Raw genomic sequence first — 16082 nt, 5'->3', positions numbered from 1 at the left:
CCAAGGCATCTCTTCTTCTTCAATGCTCCTCAGGATTCCCTGCTCAAGCTGCAGGACTACCGACAGTGCTTTGAGTGCTCTGAGGTTGCCCTGAACGAAGCCTTTCAGCAGATGATCAACATGACAGAGGCATCTGCCAAGGAGGAGTGGGTGGCCACTGTCACGCAGCTGCTCGCGGGGATCGACTGCTCGCTTTCCTCGGACAGCAGCAGCCTGGAGGAGCCGCCAGCCTTGCAGAGCCTGGTCCGACTGACCAGCAACCTTGTCCAGGTATCCCGTTCTTTGCCTGAGGGACCCACATTGCTCCTGGAGAGCAGGAGACCTGCTGGCAGCCTTTCTCTGAGCCATTGGTGACATGAGGATCTGTTCTGCAGTTGCTGGTGGAAACGTCATTTTAACGTATCAAAAGCAGCCAGGGGAGGAGGGTCATTCCCCAGGGGCTCTGAGTACAGAGCATAGGAATGGGAGCCTGCCAGGTCTTAGGAGGGGGTCCAGTTCTGGAGGTCTGCCAGGTCCCAGTGGCAGCTCATAGCCTTGGTTTGGCCCTTAAACTGGTGTTGCCCAACACTTAATCACACAGCACAATGAAAGCAAACAAAGCTGGCGCAAGTAGTGGAGTAGTGGCCCAGCGGGAGTGGGGAAAGGAAGGTACTGCATAATCCAGAGCAAAAGCTAAACCCAAAAGCCCTTTCTTTGGTTGTAAGAGCACTTGGAGTTCCTGTCCTCTCAACAGTGTCCGCTAGAAGAGAAGCAAGAAGAAGAAATACAAAACCAGACTTTTTGTAATGGGTATTGGCAGAGGGGGAAGGAGAGCAAGAATACTAGTTCCCTCCTAGGTTAGAGCTCAGCTCCACCCTCTGCTTTGAGGGGCCCTTTCTTTCTTTCTTTCTTTCTTTCTTTCTTTCTTTCTTTCTTTCTTTCTTTCTTTCTCTCTTTCTCTCTTTCTCTGTCTCTCCTCAGCCTCTTCCCAAGTCTCCAGCTTCCATCCTTACTTGGGTGGCAGCTGAAGGCTCTAAGCAGCCTTGGCAGTGTGTGTGTTTAAAGAGCCTTCCACCCTCTCACACACTTTGGCTGCCACTCTTGACCACTCCTTTCTGCCCTGGCTGCTGCCATGAATTTCTCTCGGGAGAAGAGGGTTGGCTCAGGGAAGGGTTAGTCTTGCTCAGCGCATGGCTCGGCCAGTATCCATTTGGAAATGTGGTTTAGTGTTGCTACATGGCTAAGCGGTTGTCCTACTGCTCTGTTGTGGAGCCAGATTCAGCCCCTGATGAATTTGGAGGGGGGCATGTGTGTGTGTAAGTGAAGAACATCCCCTGTTGTTTTATGAGCCTGAAACCAGCTTGGTCATTCTGGGGGCCACTTGGGTGATGACTTGAATGCCTGTCATTAGTATGTTGTTCCTGTTGGAAGATCTGAATGTTGTCCCCTCTGTGGGTTTAACTTGCCCCACGTCTGTTCCTTGAAACCCCTCCACCCCAGATCATCGACTGCAGCATGGCTGTCCAGGAGGAGCCCAAAGAGCCTTCTGTGTCTTCAGTGCTTCCCTGGATTATTCTTCACAGGATCATTCAGCACGAAGAAGACACCTTCCGCTCCCTCTGCTGCCAACAGGAGGAGCAGCAGCAGCTGCAGAGCCAAAATGAGGAAGGTGGGAACAGCTGTGCCCTCTGTGGTGGGTGGGAAGCGGCTGTGTTCTGCCATGAGAGGTTGAGTTGGGCATTCAGGAACTCTGTGTCTGCCAAAACAGGGCAAAAGGACAGAGCACCAGAATGCATGCAGATCAATGGCAACGTCCCTTGTAGCATTCCTTGTCTTGTCACTGGATTCTTGCACATGGAAGACAAACATATTGTTAGAAGTGGCTCTCTGTAGCAAAACATTGCCCGTGTGCAAGAGCCCTCCAGGTTCTCCCTTCTCAGGCTGGAGGTTGCATGGAACAAGTGAAAGGGCTGCTGGAACTGGCTAGCCAGTGATTACTTTGGGGTGCGTTTTTGGGGCCTTCAAAATATTTTCCAGGGCAGAAGGCCCTTACCCCTTCTTTTTAAATAGGTGGAATTACTCCAACCTCCATTGTTATGCTTCAGAGAGCCCATGGAATGATGTTCACATGTCCACACCAGCATCGTTCCAGAGGCACTCCAGGCTTGGGGGGCGGAGAGGAAGTGTGACGGCAGCCAGAACTCCTGTTGCCATTTCCAAAACCACCAGCTCCTAAGCTGTTCAGTAAAGGGTAGTGGTGGTGTGGAAGTAGAAACTGTTACTGCTGCCATAACAGGTGCTTCCACCACCATCCCCAAATCTCCCCTCCCACTTGGAGAGACCAAAATATTCCTCTCCCCACCCTAACAAAATTGAGTTTTCGGGGTGGAGGTTCCTGCAGAGAAAAATGTTTATTGTGGGACTTGTTCCTTGTTCTGAGCAGACATCAAGCATTTTTGGTGAACATACTAAAACAACTGGGTCTTTCCCTGTATGAGAATGTTGGGCTAGGAACCAATTTGGGGGCTAGTCCAGGAGCCATCAGGTATGGCTGGGCCAGCTGCTTCTTGCCCATTTGACTCATGCACCTCCCATACCAGATCTGTGGCTTTTTGTTTGTCCAGCAATTACTTGACATTCATTTTGTCATCAGCAGCTCAGAATCTGGACACTCCTATGCTGCCCTCTTCCCTGATGCTTCTGAACACGGCTCACGAATACCTTGGGAGGAGATCGTGGTGTTGTAACTCAGATGGAGCCCTTCTTAAGTTCTATGTGAGTAGCCCTGCTTGAAATAGCCCAGATTAACCCTCTTCCTCTCCCCACTCGTTGAGAGATCTGTGGAACTCAGGCTCATGCGGAGAGAGGAATGTTCCTTCATGTTCTCACCCACCAAGCAGCATGCTTCCTCCGAGGCTTCTTCAGCCGTCCCCTGCCCAGGCGGTAGCCTTGACCTCAGTGAATTTTGTCGTTCCAGGTACGGGTGCTGCAAAAAGAGCTTTTGGCCTCTACCTCCGAGGACACCCATCCCTATAAAGAGGAGCTGGAGACGGCTCTGGAGCAATGCTTTTATTGCCTGTATAGCTTCCCGAGCAAAAAGAGCAAGGCTCGCTACCTGGAAGAACATTCCACACAGCAGGTGAGACTGTCTCAGGTCTCCTTTGGAGAGAAAAGGCAGGATGCTCAATGATATGCAGGTCTCTCTGCTTCCAGAGATTGGAATCCCATGAGCTGGACATGGAAGGCAGCAGCCCTTAGCTACTCCCCAAGGGCATCTTTGTTACCTGCATGGGGGAATGCTGGACTCAGAGTAGACCTTGACTTCTTCCTCCTCCCAGGTGTGGGGAAGGGCCATTGCAGCTCTGTGGCAGAGCATCTGCATTGCACACCGAAGGTCCCAGGTTCAGTCCAGCAGAATCTCTAGACAGGGCTTGGAGAGAACCCTGCCTGGAAATCCTGGAGGAGCTGCTGCCAGTCAGTGTAGGCATTCCTGGCTTTGATGAACTAGTAGCCTGACTCATAGAATCAAAGAATTGTGGAGATGGAAGGAACCCCAAGGGTTATCTAGTCCAGGAATCCTTTTGCCCGACTTGGGGCTTGAACCCTTGACCCTGAGATAAGAGCCTCATGCTCTACCAACATGTCCTTTGCCACTCAGCTGCATAAGGCAGCTTTCTGTGTTGCTAAGCAGCGCTGGACTGACATGTACACTTGCAATCTGACTTGGTACAAAGAAGCTCCTCTTGTTCCTTGCAAGGCCTGATGCATCTCTTGCTTTCTTTCCAAGGTGGATCTGATGTGGGAAGACGCCTTGTTCATGTTTGAATATTTCAAGCCCAAGACCCTTCCTGAATTTGACAGCTACAAAACCAGTACAGTGTCTGCTGACCTGGCCAACCTTCTGAAGAAGATGGCCACCATTGTCCCTCGGACAGACAAGCCTATGCTGAGGATAGAGGAGGTGTCTAGCTACATTGAAGGGACTCTGAGCAAGGTACAAGCCTCTTGCATCATTTGGGGGGTGATTAAGAGGGAGGGGGTGCTGCTGGGGCTCCTGCCTTCCTTCTCCCAGGGGTGGGGGGTGCATTTGTCAACAAGGAGCCTGTTTTGCTGGTGCATTCAGATACAGGCTATTTGTAACAGAGAAGTGACTTCACTGCCTTGTGGGTATCCAGCAATTGAATTCCATCTTTTTGTGATGTCTGCTCTTTTGTTTAAGTTCTCTCAAAGTCTTATTCTCACGTATTGCTTCCTTTAGAACCTGTTTTGGCTCTCTAGAAGCTGTTGCACTACAACTGAGATTCCTGCATTGCAGGAGGTTGGACTTGATGACCTTTGGCTCTACAATTCTATGTTTCTATGAACTCCCGTCATCCCTGAGCCATGCTGGCTGCTAAAGCTGATGGGAGCTGGAGTCCAATTACATGTGGGAAGTCACAAATTCCCCACACCTGTATTAGAATAATGTGAGGCCTGAGGATGGCATTCCCTGCTAAGCCAGTTGCAGTTTTCTCAACAGCTTTTTTCCTTCCACTGAGCCCCAGGGATCCTTATTCTCCTCTTCCTTGCCAGGTGCCAGCTCTCCCTGAGGGTGCCGACTACTCTCCTCCGGTGGTGACAGAGCTGTACTACCTCCTCGCAGATTACCACTTCAAGAACAAGGAGCAGTCTAAGGCCATCAAGTTCTACATGCATGACATCTGCATCTGCCCTAACAGGTCAGCTTAGTGAACCCCCGACACCAGATGTGATGCCTGGTCATTCCATCATTGGTCCCTGGATGGTGTGTGTGCCATGTAAGGGCCCCTTGCATTTTCCCTGTGCCCTGAGCATTGGCACATTGTGGTTGTGTTGGCACCTGCTGCCTTGAAGAGGCACGCACAACCAGTCCCCCCAGTGTGTGTTGTTGTGCCAGAACACATGAACCCTTTTTAATTGCACGAACCTAAATTTGCTGGTATGCAATTGAATCCCTGCCACAGGATAATGACCATCATGGAAATGCTAACTTGTGTGTGTGTCCAGATAAGCTTTCTAAAATCTGGGCACCAGAGCTGAAAAGCTCCCAGCAGTAGCCATGGAGGGAACGCAAGAGCCGGTGGAGGGAGGTGGTCTTTTTAAATACCCCGATCACAAACTGTTCAGGGCTGCAAAGGTGACTGACGATGGGGTATAATAAACACCTTTAGAAGAAACACAAAAAGGCTGTTGTGATATAACAAAGTGAGATGGGGGAGAGATCGGGACTGAACTTCTCAAGGTGCGGGGGGTTGTTGTGTGCTGTTCTTCTCCCAGGTTTGACTCTTGGGCTGGCATGGCGCTGGCTCGAGCCAGCCGCATCCAAGACAAGCTGAACTCCAACGAGCTGAAGAGCGACGGCCTCATCTGGAAGCACGCCACCCCCGTTCTGAGCTGCTTCAAGCGAGCCCTGGAGATTGACGGCTCCAACCTCTCCCTGTGGATAGAGTACGGCACCATGTCCTATGCCTTGCACTCCTTCGCCTCCAGGCAGCTGAAGCAGTGGAAGTCGGAGCTGCCGGCTGAGGTCGTGCAGCAGGTGAGGGCTTGAGCTGGAGCTTGCAGGCCCCGGCCGGGATCGGGAAGCGGGGGCTCGCCAGACCCAAAAAGGCAACCACCCCCAGCAGCTCTTGCTGCTGCTGCAAGGCTTGAAGCTCCCTCCCCATGTTTCAGATGGCAGAGCGGCGCGATGGCATGCTGGAGACGGCCAAGCACTGCTTCATTTCAGCGTCTCACTGTGAGGGCGACGGAGACGAGGAGGAGTGGCTGATCCACTACATGCTGGGGAAGATTGCCGAGAAGCAGAAGCAGCCGCCTGTGGTCTACCTCCGTCACTACAAGCAGGCAGGTCATTTCCTGCACGAGGAAGCGGCCAGGTACCCCAAGAAGATCCACTATCATAACCCGCCGGAGCTTGCAATGGAGGCCCTGGAGGTAAAAGCAATGAAGCCAGCCAGCCAGGCGTGGCCTTGAAGCAGAACAAAACCCTCGGAGCTCTTGAGGGAAAGGTCCACTGGCACGTTGTGGGCAGGAGTTCTCTATAGCAGCCACTACCTCCCTTTGCATCTGATCCCCCTCTAGGAAGGGCGGGTAAGGAGCTCAGAAAGGGAGAGCCATGTGGGAGTCGGCATCAAAGCATCTGCAGCCTTTGCCCTCCTGACTTTGCCAGGGCTGAAAAGGCAACTTGCTTGGGGGGGGGGGGTTTGGGTGGGTGGAAGGAAGGAATCCAAAGGATCTGTAGCCTTTCTGGCCCCCTGAAATGCCCCTAAACCACGGAGGAAATTGCACCAACTCAAGCGCTGATGTGGTTTCATATGGCTGATTTCTATCGAGAGCTGGGCAGTGACCCCCACCCACCACTGGCCAAGTCTTAGAACTGCAGCTTTAAAGGGTTTTTCAAAAATACAGTCCAAAGGTCAAGCCATTGCTCTTTCTTCCCTCCTTTATTGCTCCATCACTTGTGGCAGCTTCCAAGAACTGCCCCTTTTCCGACGGGTGGTGAGAGCCTTTCTTCTCAGTTGTCATCTTTTCCAGGCAAGCAGCTTCTTTCTCACAATCCTGCAAAAAGCAGTCCTCTTTGTCTTACACGGCCAATAGCAAGCGGGCGTCTTTACGTTTAATTATTTGCTATGGATAATAAAGTGGTAAATGGCCAGCTAGGTTTTTTGGGATACATTTATACTATGTCAGGATGTTGTTGCCCTGCCTTTGTTTCTTCCCCTTAGGTCTATTTTCGGCTTCACGCCTCCATTCTGAAGCTTGTGGGGAAGCCCAACTCTGGGGTGGATGCCGAGATGCTGGTCACGTTTATGAAGGAAGCTGCCGAAGGGCCTTTCGCCAGGGGGGATGAAAAGAACACCCCCAAAATAACTGAAAAGTGAGTGCTGACTTTCTCAGGGTCAGTGGGAGAGCTTCGGTTAAATGGGAGGCTCCATTGCCAGCTCCAAAATGGCTTAAAGTGAACACTTGTATCGCAAGCAGGTGCTAAAGTTGTGGGGCAGTCACAGCTGCTGCCTGCCATGTCTGGTTGGGCCAGGGAAGCTCTCCAGGCACAGCCAAAGTGCAACTGCCAGACACTGACAACAGACCTCCTTAGAGGGATTTGAGTGGTAGCCCTCACCCCCTGTAATAGGTGCTACCATGTGTCAGTACAGCCTCCCTCCCTCCTTTCTCCTCCAGAGAAAAGCTCTGCCTGGTGGATGACGACTCCCACTCCTCTGCCGGGACTGTGCCGGGCCCAGGGACTTCCCTCCCCTCCTCATCCGGTCCAGGTCTGACTTCCCCACCCTACACAGCTACTCCAGTTGACCACGATTACGTCAAATGTAAAAAAAACCGTCAGCAGGCAACACCGGATGGTACAGTCCCTGTTCTCAATACTGCCGGCACAGGGAGGTGCTGTAATCATGGGGGGGGGGCTCATTTTGGCAGATTTGCTTGCTTCAAGGAGGGCGATGGGGCTGCGGTAACACGGGCAATATTGCAACTCATTATTAACCTCATAAAGGTCGCCACCTCCCATCCAACCTAAATGGGCAAGACAGTTGGATGATCTGTATTCAAGGGTATTTTGAGGCTCGGTTGAATGCTGTGGGATTCGTAGGCAAATTGTCCTGGGTTCAGTTCTGAAATCCAGACCTCTGCCATTTGGGCAATGGGAGGCAGGTGGCAACCGCGCGAGTGTCATGTTCGCAGTATGAAGTGGAGAGGCTTCAGCTGACAACTTTTCCTCCTCTTCTTATTATTACATCTTCTCCCCTCCTTTCCCCCTCTTCTGAAGTTTCTAAACTGGCTGGCTCATCTCCATTGCTGATGCACATTATAACCCAGTAGTCTTAATGGCAAAATGCTGTCAATCTCAGACTGGGGTAGTGAACATTTGTGATGAGGGTGTCACAGTAATACTAGCCCCATCCCCCTTTTAGTATTGCTTTTGTGCTAATTTTTGTTTCTTTTTAGCAGTATATCTGCATTCCGAAACAAATTTGGGCTGGAGGGTTAAGGCCTGTAGATTATTCAGTGCCTTAATTGGCATGGTTTGGTTGAATTCTGTCTCTGTTTCCATGAGCACAGATCCCCCATGGATAGCACTAGGGAGACCTGCTTTGTTGTATTCAGAAGATTTTAGGCCCTGGCAGCAGGACTGGGTAGTGGCAAGTGATGGGAACAGCAGCCCCGCTGCCCTGCTTCTAGTTGGAGGGGAGAATGTCAGGATACAAGAACAAATCACTTGACCTGGTTTCATAAGGCAGTTTCACGGGTTCTGTAGGTTGTGCATGTTGAAAGTCAAATGTATTTCTGAACGATTTGGGAGCATGAGTTGCCTGCCTTTGACAAAACCCAAAGGACAGTTGGAAGAGCCGCCTCCTCCTCACCTCCTTCCCCTTATCTGGCCCTTGTCCCTGGGGTTGCTGCTTCTGTCCAGGTATCTAGTTACTGCTGCCAGCGCAGTGGAAGGTGCCAAGTGTGAATGCCTTTTGGCCAAAGCCAGGGAACAATAGGATTTTTCCCAAAAGAACAGCCAGGCCTTGCACAGCTGGTCGCATCTTACAACGTCGTTGGCACAGAGGAGCTGAAAGTGATTTGGCTCAGACCTGGCAGCCCACGTCCCAGGCAGAGAAGCAGCAGCTTAATATAGAATTGCCTGCTCTGCATCGCCTGGGAGGTGGGTTCATCATATTGGCATTATTCCCTTTTGGGCTTCGGGAGGGTTATGCTGACATCTCAACAAAAGTTGGATGTTTGCATTTCTGTCCAAACCCCCCCCCCCAAAAGCATGTCTATTTTGAAATGGTGCTTTGGAAATGCTTTGCTTCTGGGCTCACAGCCATCCCACAAAGCTGCTTGGGAAGGAAAGCCAGCACTGAATTTGAAGCTGTCTCTTTAGGTGTGCTGGGCTGGTTTGGTTTTGGGTATCTCTCATGTTGGTTAAATCAAAATAAAATAAGCAGACTCCACTGGATGTGCCACAAAGGCCACACGTGGCTCTTCCCAGGTGTAATGGCAGTTTATAATGTGGGTATCCAGAGCCAGGACTTCCACTCCAGCCATGCTTTGTTCTCTGGAAAGCATCTCAAGGTAATCCAGGAGCCAGAAGGAATTAGGAGAAAGACCCAAGAGTGGAAATGGTGTGTGTGTATGAGAGAGAGAGGAGAGAGAGAGAGAGAGAGAGAGAGAGAGAGAGACTAAAGCAGTCCAATAAACCAGACTTTGAGACTAAGCAAATCCCTGAAAAAAGGACGCAGTTAACTATAAACCCCTTACACCCTACATATATCTGTGTACATAAATCTATAAATAGCAGTCAAAAGTATTCAGTATCCAGTCGTACCCCGGTTGCTGAACACCTTGGGAGTCGGAACGCAATCAAAAACCAGAAATGAGTGTTCCGGGTTTTGAACATTTTTGGGGGAAGCCGAATGTCCGGTGTGGCTTCCACTGTTGTTTCTGGCGCGCCTGCACAGTCGGAAACCAATTGGAAGCTGCGCCTTGGTTTCGGAATGTTTCGGAAGCTGAACAGACTTCTGGAATGGATTCTGTTCAACTTCCGAGGTACAACTGTATATCAGAAACTGTATATCCCAAGCACAGAGAAAGGAAAAAGTGTTCCCAAACAATGACTAAGGGCAGGTATCATCACTAACTTTTCCCCCCAAAAAACCAATCTGTAAAATCCATTACTCAGTAAACTGATCTTCCTATATTGGCTTCTCCCATGCATGGATAAGCATATGTTTGCGTTATCATTATAGCAACATTCAATATCCTATGAAGCCAAATCTGAATCGGTGCTGCTGTAAACATTTCCCCAGAAGTGAGCTATTGCTTTTTCTGCTGCCACTAGCAAATTAGGAATCCCTTCAGCATTCACCCTTTTAATAGATCCTTCCAGGTAATTTTGTAAGACTTGAAGAGCTTCAGAGTCAATGGTGTTGGACTGGTTAGAGTGTCAGGCTGGACCTGGGAGACCAGAGTTCAAATCCCCACTCAGCCATGTGAAGCTCACTGATTGGTTACCTTGGGCCTGCCACAGTCCCTCAACCTAACAGGGTTGTTGAGAGGATAAAATGGGAAAGGAGGAGAACCATGTACTCCATCTTGACTTTCTTGGAGGGCAGGTGAGATATAATAGTAATTAGTAATAATTTCTTTTAGCTGCTTAACATAGTATAATATAAATTGCCAATTAATTATTTGGGGGGGCAGTTTAAAAATATGAATATAATCAGCACAGGTTTATCCACAATGTCAACAGTTATTCCTAGTCAGCTTATAAAACAATATTTATGTGGGAACCACATACGACATTACCGATGCAATTTTTTTTAAAGTCCTCTTTCAAATCCATAGCAAATTCATAAGATTCTCATTCTCCTGCAACCAAAGCCATACTTTATATCTTAGCAATACGGCTAACATAAATTGCAATACCACTTATTTTGAAATGGCTGCAATTCTTGATAGCAGGATACAGAAAAGGCTTAATGAATGTAACTAAGTGGCCCTTTTACCCACCACCTACTTCCAATTTGGTAGCCTGGATTTCCAAACACGTTTAAAGAGTGTCTGATTTGAAAATATTGATCCCTTCTAGGAATACATGGATACATTTTGTTTCTTCCAAAGTTATAATAAGAAACTGACTTGTTGCATATAGGCCATTTATGTTCCAGTCAAATATATCCCCCAATATTTCTTCTTAATTAATTAATTTGTAGTAACAACAGGAAATAGGAGGTGAATGACCTTGGACTGTGTTTTGCCTCATTCTTCCTTTGCCCATATGCTACGTTCAGCTTTGAGACACGGTTTTTGACTTGCTCTTTCGATGTTTTCTCTATTATACCAGACAAATAGACAGAAAACTGCCACTCTGCTCATATTCCCTGGTGTTGGTTATGCTGCATGTATCATAAAACTATGAAGATTTTGGGACACCTGCTGCACCCAGAGATTTCACAACATGGTCATAACCATTCTGGGTTTCTTACCCCATCCCCCAAAATAAATTCAATATCTCTATCTTGCTGAACACCTGTCTTCTTTCTTAAGAACATGGGAGTCCTGCTGGATCAAGCACCGGTCTAGTCCAACCTTCTGTTCTCACAGTGGCCAATCAGATGCCCCAAGTGAAGCCCATCAGCAAACAGGCCCTGAGTAACTCTCCCCACTTGGGATTCCTAACAACTGGTCTCATTCAGATGCATTTATAATACTAATATTATTATTATAATTTATTATTTGTACTCCGCCCATCTGGCTGGGTTTCCCCAGCCACTCTGGGCAGCTTCCAACAGAGATTAAAAATACATTAAAGCATCAGTCATTAAAAACTTCCCTAAACAGGGCTGCCTTCAGATGTCTTCTAAAAGTCAGATTGTTGTTTATCTCCTTGACATCTGATGGGAGGGCATTCCACAGGGCGGGCGCCACTACCGAGAAGGCCCTCTGCCTGGTTCCCTGTAACTTGGCTTCTCGCAGTGAGGGAACTGCCAGAAGGCCCTCGGCGCTGGACCTCAGTGTCCGGGCAGAACGATGGGCGTGGACACGCTCCTTCAGGTATACTGGGCCGAGGCCATTTAGGACTTTAAAGGTGAACACCAACACTTTGAATTGTGCTCGGAAACATACTGCCTCTTAAGTCACAAGAGAGCTTGATAACTAAAGCATGCCGGCATCCTGTTTAATTTATAATTGTTGCTGGTCCTTTCGTCTTTTTATTGCCATTCTGAAATGTTTTTATGCTGCTTTTTTAAGTTAATGGTGTATGATCTTTTCATTTGTTTTGTGATTTTTGTTAACTGAATCAACCCACAAAAGAACTCTGACCTGTCTGGAGTGCAGTTTAATGGTCCCACCCATGGCCAATTGCAAGCACACCTGCTGAATCATTGTCTGGATTTGATAATGGGCTGGATGAGGACCAGTAAACAGAGTGCTGGATCCTGACAAGACAGAGGCACTGTGTGTAGAGGTGATTGTCAGGCCTGGGAAACGGATGCGAAATCTGTTCTGGATGGAGGTGCCCTTCTTCTGAAAGAGGAGATCCTCAGCTTGCGGGTGGAAGCTCATTGATCCCTCATTGTCTCTTGGGGGCACAGAGTACCTTTTACAAGCTGGCTTGCTAATGGGTGCCGTTCTTGGGCAAAGATAGGCTGGCTGCAGTAATCTTTGTAGGGTTGACATACTGTATTATACATGGCATGGAGCCTCAACTCTGGCATCCCCTCCCTAGAGAGGCTCGGCTGTTGTCAATTTTTCAGTCTTTCCGGCATAGAGCTCACTACTTCTGAATAAAACGTAAACAGCAATTATGGCTCATTTTACTTGCTCCCTGTGAGCATGTCCACAAGAGTTGGCTTCCAGTGGCGTTGGGGCTGCCATATAAGCCCAGCCTCTGTGTGGTTTAGGGACTCATAAACTGAATCCTTTTGACAGAAAGAGCTTGATTTTGCCATATCCTAGGATTCTCAGTGACTGAGGTAGAGTAAGGTGCAGCTGGTTGGATGAGGAACATTAGTAAGGGTTAAGTAGCCAAGAACTCCCAAGTCCAGTCCAGAAGTTGCAAATAGAAATGGGAAGTTATTAAAATGAAAACCAGTTGTCCCAGGCAAGAGACTTGACAGACTTCCTTTCCAAGATTCGTCTAGTTTTGGTGTCACATTTGTCTTAAGCGTGTTTGCTGTGTAGCAGAGTGTTCTAACTTGTTCTTCAGTAAATGCATGGGGAGGCCCGTGTCATTCATCCATTCAGTAGAGCAGAAAGCATCCATTCTTGTCATTTGGTGCTCTTTGTACAACTCAATGTTGCTTTTCTTGTTGTTGTCGTCGTTTTTCCCGTGCCGTCTTTTGTGTGTTTGTTGTGCCTTTGTAACCAATATTGCCCGTGCTGCCTTAACCCTTTTAAAAACTCTGTTCATAGATATTCTCTCCCTGCTTTTTTATCCATCACGGCTTGCTTGAACAATAGGCCAGAACTGCAGCTTAACCGCTTTGGGGGATGAGGAATCTGTTCACTGTGGTAATGTAGAGATCCAGTTTCTGGAAAAGCTTCCTCGAGATGAGTTGCAACCCTTGGATTCTCCCCCCTCCTTAACACATGCTCTGCCTCCATCCCGTTCTGTTCTTTGCGCCAGGGATGGGCAGCCTGTGCCCCCTCCTGGATGAGGGTGATTACAACTCCCATCATCCCCTACTTTCTGACCATGCCAAACCCTGCTTTTTGCAAATGTTGTGTCTTTCATTAACACTCATAGCCTAGTCCTTGTACTTCTGGAAAAGGGCTCTTAGAAGATGTACAAAGGCTCATTAGTGGCTGGGCAGGGGGGCGGGTTTTAACTAGCCAAACATAAATTTGGTGTGCACGGATTCTGAAAATGCTGGTTCCCATGGCTGGGTCCTTGACTTTCAAAAAGCACAAATAAAAGCCACTATGATCCTTTGTTTTAAATTCCGTATATGCCTTACGCACACTGTCTATATGCTTTTGTTTGTTAGTTTGTTTCCAAATTTCCAAAAATTGATTGCAGAATTTATAATCTAACCAGAAAAGAGAGGGGCAGGATAATGCTAAACAATACTAAAATACATAATTAGAATACAGTTGAAAAATTGCAGATACTGCTAATAATGCTTGAAATGTGCACTCATCCCCATGACATACCCATGACGTTCCTTATGTCATATGACCGTGTGAGAGGTATTCTGAGGTGGGTGGTCTTCATGTAGGTCGTCTTGTTGGCAGTATGTCCACTGCAGCATCCTGATGTACACCATAATCTCAGAGTGATACACTTGCCTTGGAGGTGACTTTGTAACCTGCAGCTGGAATGGGATTCAGACATGAGAACACACGTCAGGCCTGATCTGCAGTGCTTCCAGCCCACATTTCTTGGTGTTGGGAGTCCCCATCTGGACATTTCCCCAGATATAGTGGCTGGTGAAAAGGAAGAACATCGTCTGCCTGTGGCAACACTTCTGCTTTTCTTGTTTTTAAAACAAGCGATGCCATTCTGAATCAACTGAGCCAGGTTCTTCTGTGTTGCATATTCTGCCCACAGACGTCCTGGCTTGCGCGGTATGATCTGAGAGCTCTTCTCCCAAATCGTCAGGTAGGGGATGGTTTTCTCCGAAGACTTTCCAACATGGCGGTCTGGTGTGGTTTGATATGTAGGATATGTATGCCGAATCTCTCTCCAAAGCCTCTTGAATATTTCGTTGATAGATGTGTAGTGCCTTTTCTGCAACATCCTAGACACCACCCAGATGCTTCTACAGCACCCATGGTGAGAATGAAGTGCCAGAAGAAGAAGAAGAATGGGATTAGACTAGATGAACCCTGGGGTTCCTTCGAACTCTACAATTCCATGAATCCTCATTGGTGTCTTTCACAGACCTGCTGGCTGTGCTGAACAGGCACTGCCTCTTAACATGCAGTACAAAGCTGGTCTCTGCAGGATGGAGGCAGCTCAACTCTTAGGCTGCACATCGGCTTTAGCCTTTTGGTGTTTGGGGCCTGCATTAAAGTTGTCCTTCCCACCCCCCTCCTCCACCCCCTCTTGGTGCTATTGATCAGTTGCAAGTAAAGCTCTCTTATGTGCCTCTGTGGCTCCTACTCGGCTACTGACACTTTGGTGGAGCACTTGCTCAAAGATGACATAAAGAAAGGGACCAGATGTTGGACAGAGGGCTGGTTGTTTCCTGCTGAATGGATTTCAGTTCTTGAATCTTAACTTCTTGTAGGTCAAGCCACCTTCCGAGTGACCACCCTTAGTGGTATATCCACAGGAAGATTCACTAGCAGAGGAAGCTTGTAATTGCCTTTGAGAGCTTTTCCTGGTCTCTGTATATTTTTGCCTGACACTCTCTTTGGGAACTGTTCTGGGAACTCCAGATCTTAATTTGCAGCTCTTCGGCTTCTGCAGGATCTTCCATTTTTTTGTGTTGCCACAACTGGTGGCATTTCTTCATCTGTAGTGGTTTTCATTTTTTATCTGTGGAATTTCACCATCTTGATAATACAGCTCTCCTATTTAGGCAGACAATTCTTCCGTTGCCTTGTCTTGCAGTTGCTTCTAATTATGTAACTTCTGCAAGTTTGCTGCACCTGCATTTTTCTTCGTGTCTTTGCACTCAGCCTAATAAAAAAACTGGTCTTTTCCCTCCCCCTTCCCATCAGGTTTGAAAGGGGCAGCTCAGTGCTTGGCAGACTCCTGCAGGTGGGTGGGTTATTAGAAGCTGCATTGGCCACCACCTGCCCACTTCTAAGGCATCTTCTTTTCCAAACTGGCTTCCAGCCACGCAAGGATTTTTGCTGCATGTCTCAGGAGGGCACAAAATGCTTGGATTTCACTGGTCTTGTGTGACAGGCTAGGCCAAGAGAGCCCTTCCTCACATATTGAAACTTCTGTACATCATCAGAAGTGGAAAAAGTTTCCAATTGGCTACCCTACAATAGAAGTTTTTGAAATTATTACTTTGCAGAAGAGTAAATAGAGAAACAAACGTCCACACCCCTCCCACACACTTTTGTGACCACCCTAAGACAACATTAAGGTCCAATTGTATCTGCATTTGTAAAAGGGTTTGGGGCAGAGCTTTCCAGACTTTTCCTGTTGGTGGCACACTTTTTAGACATGCATCATTTCACGACACAGTAATTCAGTTTTACTAGGAAACCGGAGGTTAATATTACCCCTTTCCAGTCATGGAAGGAGTGTGGGGAGGTTCGTGCGACACACCTACACACTGCAGCCGACATACTAATGTGTCGCGACACACAGTTTGGAAAGCTCTGATTTCGGGTGAAATCAGGAGTCTTGATTAGAAATGCCTCCTGCAGCACCTGTTCCTGGTCTCTGCTCATTCATCGGTCAGGTCCAGGTGGGTTGCTGCAGTGTTCCTGTGTCAAGGATCTAGCAGCAGCAGTATTACACAGAAAAGTCCGCTTTGGATCTTTCCCGACTGTAATCTTGCAACTGTCGCAGCGTTTGGAAATATTGGCATTCAAAATCTGCCCCTGGCGAATTGAGTCCTGGTGGAGCCAGACCAGATTTTGGATTATGCCATCCGTTTGCTTCCAGAGAA

At 48.2% G+C, this 16082-nt stretch overlaps 1 protein-coding gene across 5 annotated transcripts in view; it reads left to right on the top strand.

Annotated features, from left to right (window-relative positions):
* The window catches only part of CABIN1 (calcineurin binding protein 1), a 62678-nt gene that overhangs the window by 12459 nt on the left and 34137 nt on the right, over window positions 1-16082 (top strand). For 2 of the 5 annotated variants that reach the window (XM_053370135.1, XM_053370136.1), the window contains exons 17-26: window positions 34-270; window positions 1480-1648; window positions 2633-2754; window positions 2957-3118; window positions 3767-3973; window positions 4552-4697; window positions 5275-5536; window positions 5671-5931; window positions 6723-6874; window positions 7177-7355. In XM_053370135.1, coding sequence (XP_053226110.1) covers window positions 34-270; window positions 1480-1648; window positions 2633-2754; window positions 2957-3118; window positions 3767-3973; window positions 4552-4697; window positions 5275-5536; window positions 5671-5931; window positions 6723-6874; window positions 7177-7355 — 1897 coding nt within the window. The remainder of the gene's footprint in view (window positions 1-33; window positions 271-1479; window positions 1649-2632; window positions 2755-2956; window positions 3119-3766; window positions 3974-4551; window positions 4698-5274; window positions 5537-5670; window positions 5932-6722; window positions 6875-7176; window positions 7356-16082) is intronic. The other 3 variants (XM_053370138.1, XM_053370139.1, XM_053370137.1) reach the window with 3 other exon arrangements.

The sequence above is a fragment of the Podarcis raffonei genome, chromosome 16, assembly GCF_027172205.1.
Source record: "Podarcis raffonei isolate rPodRaf1 chromosome 16, rPodRaf1.pri, whole genome shotgun sequence".
Lineage (NCBI taxonomy): Eukaryota > Metazoa > Chordata > Lepidosauria > Squamata > Lacertidae > Podarcis > Podarcis raffonei.
Note: the sequence above shows the minus strand (reverse complement) of the source record. Positions and strands in the feature narration are given on the sequence as shown.